General features: G+C 48.5%; 1 protein-coding gene across 1 annotated transcript; it reads right to left on the bottom strand.

Moving 5' to 3' along the window:
* Window positions 1-102: 102 nt before the first annotated feature.
* LOC123751073 (single-stranded DNA-binding protein 3-like) lies at window positions 103-2,555 on the bottom strand. Its single transcript, XM_069336803.1, has 2 exons — window positions 1,982-2,555; window positions 103-476 (listed from the first exon to the last, which is right to left on the bottom strand). Exons 1-2 carry the CDS (start codon window positions 2,553-2,555, stop codon window positions 103-105), a joined length of 948 nt encoding a protein of 315 aa, XP_069192904.1.
* Window positions 2,556-5,599: the final 3,044 nt, after the last annotated feature.

The raw sequence follows: 5,599 nt of genomic DNA, 5'->3' as shown, positions 1-5,599 counted from the left end.
TGGATTAATCCATCTAAGTGTCCTGGAGGGATATTACCATCCAAGTGTCCTGGAGGGATATAACTATCCATGTATCCGGAGGGATATATCCATCTAAGTGTCCTAGAGGGATATAACCATTCGTGTGTTCTGGAGGGATATAACTATCCATGTGTCCTGGAGGGATACTATCATCAATTTGTCTTGGAAGGATATTACCATCCAGGTGTCCTCGAGGGATATTTCCATGTGTCCTGGAGGAATATTAGCCTCCATGTGTCCTGGAGGCATATTAGCATCCATGAGTTCTGGAGGAATATAACCATCCATGTGTCCTGGAGGGATAAAACCATCTATGTGTCCTGGAGGGATATTACCATTCATGTGTCCTGGATGGATATTACCATCCATGTGTCCTAGAGGGATATTAACATCCATGTGTCCTGGAGGGATATTAACATCTATGTGTCCTCGAGGGATATTATAAACCATGTGTCCTGGACGGATATAATGTAACAGTGCTAGTATTTTGCACTATTTCATGTATAATTGTGAGTTGTAATTGTGGGTGTATGCGTGTTGGTGAAGAGCGAGATGATAAGAGTGAGGTGTTGACTAGCTTCAATTCACTGAGATGACATTACTTAACAAGGAGAGCCTTGTACTGTCAGGCCCCAGCATGGGTCCTATAAGGACTAGTTTTGCCTGTCTGAGTCCTTATTTGGGCATGAGGAAGAGACCAACTTCCTCCCCCCCCCCTCCCCCCGCCCAATTGGGGGGTGGCAAGGAGCGGATATATATGCCCTGTTGGGCAGTTTAGGGAGAGTTAGAGCCCAGCTAGCATAGAGGGAAGGTGACGAGCCAGCTTTCCCCCGATTTTCACCCTGGTGGGTGCCAGTCACCATCAGGGTGCATCCGTCTGAGTTGAGGTGAGAGTTCAGTTATGCCTTGTCTTAAACCTGAAGTATGTCTCAGTGGAGCCGGTCGCCCGAGCGGACAGCACGCTAGACTTGTGATCCTGTGGTCCTCGGTTCGATCCCAGGCGCCGGCGAGAAACAATGTCCAGAGTTTCTTTCACCCTATGCCCCTGTTACCTAGCAGTAAAATAGGTACCTGGGTGTTAGTCAGCTGTCGCGGGCTGCTTCCTGGGGGTGGAGGCCTGGTCGAGGACCGGGCCGCGGAGGCACTAAAAAGCCCCGAAATCATCTCAAGATAGTGGTGACGAGCTAGTGGAGTCTGAGTCATTTAGCCATGTATGGTGTGGGCATGTATGGAGTGGGTGATCCCTACCCCGCCTCCTTTTAATTGGGTCAATATTGTGTTAAAATAATAGAATGCCCAAATGGTAAATAGCAAGAATAAATATTCAATTGCTGGAAATTGATATAAATTGATATATTTGATTCAATAAATTTCTATGAGTAGAATAACAAGCTTGACTTTTGTTTAGTCCTCTTTTTGAATCAATGTCCCCTCAAGCAAGAGTTAATGCTAGAGATAACTAGATGAACAAGTGAGAAATTAAGCAGTGTTTCTGTCGCATTGTTTGAGTGGTATTAAGATTTAGTTTGCGAATGAGACAGGTGGTGGCACCTTATATTAGTATATGTAAAGTAACATTAACATCTTAGAATAACATCATATATATAACATTATTTTACTCTCTCTACTCCAACTCCCCCTACTCCTTCTTATCCCTCCTACTTACCTCTCTTCACTCCTCTCCTTCCTTCTCACAACCTGCCTCCCCTCCTGCTGTTCGCTCCCAGTTTTCTATTCCCGCTCGCCTCTCTCTACCTCAGTTACTGCCTCAACCTCTCCATGCTTTATCCATCCATCCTTCATCCCTCTCTCCTCCTCACCTTCTTTCTTTACCCTTTGCTTATTTTTCCACACCTATCCCCCCCCCGTTACAACAACCATCCAAGTGTCCTGGAAGGATATAACTATCCGTGTGTCCTGGAGGTATATAACCATCCATGTGTCCTGGAGGGGATATTACCATCCATGTGTCCTGGAGGATTATTACCATCCATGTGTCCTGGAGGGATATAACCATCCATGTGTCCTGGAGGGATATTACCATCCATGTGTCCTGGAGGGATATTACCATCTATGTGTCCTGGAGGGATATTACCATCCATGTGTCCTGGAGGGGTATTACCATCCATGTGTCCTGGAGGGGTATTACCATCCATGTGTCCTGGAGGTATATTACCATCCATGTGTCCTGGAGGGGTATTACCATCCATGTGTCCTGGAGGTATATTACCATCCATGTGTCCTGGAGGGATATTACCATCCATGTGTCCTGGAGGGATATTACCATCCATGTGTCCTGGAGGGATATTACCATCTATGTGTCCTGGAGGGATATTACCATCCATGTGTCCTGGAGGGATATTACCATCTATGTGTCCTGGAGGGATATTACCATCCATGTGTCCTAGAGGGATATTACCATCCACGTGTCCTGGAGGGATATTACCATCCATGTGTCCTAGAGGGATATTACCATCCACGTGTCCTGGAGTGATATAACCAACCACGTGTCCTGGAGGAGTACAACCATTCATGTATCCTGGAGGGATATAACCATCAATGTCTCCTGGATAGTCTCAATATAGATCTCAAAACGATGTTGTTATATTTGTTCAGCCTCACATATGCCGCTGATGTTGTCCCGTTTGTGTGTGTTCCTCAGAAGGTAATGTTGACTCCTGAGGTAGGTCTACCTCACAGTGAGAGATATTCCTCACTTGGCAATAGTGAGGAGTCCGCCCAAGTCTGAGGAAGGAAGGAAGGAGATATCAGGGTAAAGCATCAAGCAATTACGTATATATAGCACTGGGAATGGATCAGGATAAGGATTAGGGATGGTACGGGGAGGAAGGAATGGTGCCTAACCCCTGGGAAGGGATCAGGATAAGGATTAGGGATAGGACGGGGGGAAGGAATGGTGCCCAACCACTGGGAAGGGGGTCAGGATAAGGATTTTGGATGGGACTGGGGGAAGCAATGGTGCCCAACCAGTGGGAAAATGAGAAAGGATAAGGATTTGGGATGGGACGGGGGTGAAAGAATGGTGCCCAACCACTTGGACGGTCGGGGATTGAACGTAGACCTACATAGAAGTCTGAGGAGAAAGACGCGTGTCGTCGCTCCAGAAGAAGGTAGATATTTACGGCTTGTGGAGACGTATTGGTGAAGAGCTTGGTGAGGAAGGTGTCGGGGCGCAGTCAGTGTCGTATCTCTTACATAGTGGCAACGAGTAGGGGCGACCTGAAGCCACTTTGGCGGCCCTGAAGAACCACGGTGGTGAATCCTACACGGAGATTGGTTGGGCAGGTGTCTCTGATTGGCACCTGTCTCGTGGCCCTTGAGTGATGCCAAGAAGTGACAGTTAGAAGAGAGTTGTGTGGCCGCCCAAGCGGAGCGCCATATTTGGACGCTGACTGCTCGTCCAAATACCATCGATATTTTGCGGTAAAAGCTTAATATCCTGCCACATGTTGCTTGGTGTAGTGAGGTCGTGTGCCCAGTGATCTTGGATAGTGCTTATGAGTGTAGATTACAAAATTTGTGGACATAATGAAATGATATTAAGAGTTTACGGTGATTTGACATTATGAAGGCGGGAGCGAGGCATGCTCACTCAGCCGGGGACAGGGGATGACTGAGGAGGAGAGACCATCAGCGGACGGAGATTTTCAGAGTGGACTCGCCCAGGTGAGGGAGTACCCCCACAGTACAGACCGCTGCAAGGGATGGTGGAGTTTGCCGAGGGGAATTTACTTGTAATATTATTTATGTTTTGAAGGCAGATATGTTGTTATTTTGGTGTTAATGGAATTACAGGTTGATGTATGATGAATGTGGTGTGTCCAGAGTTGATGTAGCAGTGGTACAATGAGGACACGAGACATCATTAAGTGGTGTAGCAGCGATATCTTGAGATGATTTCGGGGCTTAGCGTCCCAGCGGCCCGGTCCTCAACCAGGCCTCCTTTTTGTTACACATCCCCCAGGAAGCAGCCCATAGCAGCTGTCTAACTCCCAGGTATCTATTTATGGGTAGTGGTGGTGTGGAGTGATGGTAGTGGTGGAGGTGGTGATGGTGGTGGAGAAGCTGTGGTGGTGATGGTGGTGGTACACCTTCCAACAGAACAGGAGTCGAACCATTCCCTGATCAAACATCTCCACCAGCCAAGGAACCAACCACACTAATTCCCTGAAGTTGGTTCAGATCCTCCCCCCCCCCTTTCCACCCTCCCCCCCACTCCGGCAGCGGTGAACTTGGGATCCTATTCCGACGCTCACAAAGTGAATGAGATTCAATCTCCTTAATTCCTAGATCGACCAGGGAAGCGAACGTACACCTGTATACACATACACTCACACACAGACACACACACACACACACACACACACACACACACACACACACACACACACAAACACACACACACACACACACACATAGGGGCCTCGTAGCCTGGTGGATAGCGCTTAGGACTCGTAATTCTGAGGCGCGGGTTCGATTCCCGCACGAGGCAGAAACAAATGGGCAAAGTTTCTTTCACCCTTAGTGCCCCTGTTACCTAGCAGTAAATAGGTACCTGGGAGTTAGTCAGCTGTCACGGGCTGCTTCCTGGGGTGTGTGTGTGTGTGTGTGTGTGTGTGTGTGTGTGTGTGTGATGTGGGGAAAAAAAAAAAAAAAAAAGTAGTTAGTAAACAGTTGATTGACAGTTGAGAGGCGGGCCGAAAGAGCAAAGCTCAACCCCCGCAAAAACACAACACAACTAGTAAACACACACACACACACACACACACACACTCACACACACACACACACACACGCACACACACACACGCACACACACACACACACACAGTTAAGGTCTGCGGTTAAGGAAGTTGCCATGGAAGTGGCTTCCTCTCAGGAAGCAGCTAGATGTACTAGCCGGCTGATAGAGAGAAATAGAGCAGTAGTAGTAGCAGGCATTGAAGAACAAACAGGGACCAGACCAAAGGAGCGGAGAGACAAGGACAAAAACATGATTAAAGAGATCCTTAAAGAGGTAAGGATGGAGGGAGCTGAGCGAAATGTTGAAAAGGTTTTCAGGCTTGGAAAGTACAACAAGGACAGAGACCGAATGATAAAGGTGGTTTTCATGAGCGAAATCGCGAAAGAGGAACTGCTAGCAAGGAAGTGTTGTCTAAATGGTGTAGAGAAGTTCAAGAAAATATTCCTGCAGAGGGATATGACAAGGGAAGAGAGAATACGGACAGCAGACGCGAGGAAGGAGCGCAGGGAGAGAGAAGGAAATCAGAGTACCACAACCCAGAACCCTACAATCCCAGAGGGAAGTGGAGAACCCTCCTCAAACAGTGCAACAGCCACAGGGATTGGGGCACCACCCCCAAATTCTACCCAACAGACACCCAACCTGCCCCATCCCCTGTCAGCCCCCCACTAAGTACCCACCTAGGGCACCCTCCCCCCACCCACCCCCCTCCCCCCACTCACCCCCCTTCTCCCCCTCACCCCTCTCCCCAGGACCTCCCTTCCCCCCCATCCCCCATGCCCTCCCTTCTCCCACATGCCTTCCCGTCTCTCC

The sequence above is a fragment of the Procambarus clarkii genome, chromosome 36 (assembly GCF_040958095.1).
Source record: "Procambarus clarkii isolate CNS0578487 chromosome 36, FALCON_Pclarkii_2.0, whole genome shotgun sequence".
Lineage (NCBI taxonomy): Eukaryota > Metazoa > Arthropoda > Malacostraca > Decapoda > Cambaridae > Procambarus > Procambarus clarkii.
Note: the sequence above shows the minus strand (reverse complement) of the source record. Positions and strands in the feature narration are given on the sequence as shown.

What these genes read in the sequence shown, in the direction of transcription:
- LOC123751073 (XM_069336803.1), bottom strand. Translation starts at nt 2,555, where the DNA reads ATGAATGGTTGTACTCCTCCAGGACACGTGGTTGGTTATATCACTCCA. An exon ending in TCCTCCAGGACACATGGATG is followed by an intron (nt 477 to 1,981) that starts GTAATATCCCCT and finishes ATATCCGTCCAG; the next exon opens with GACACATGGTTTATAATATC.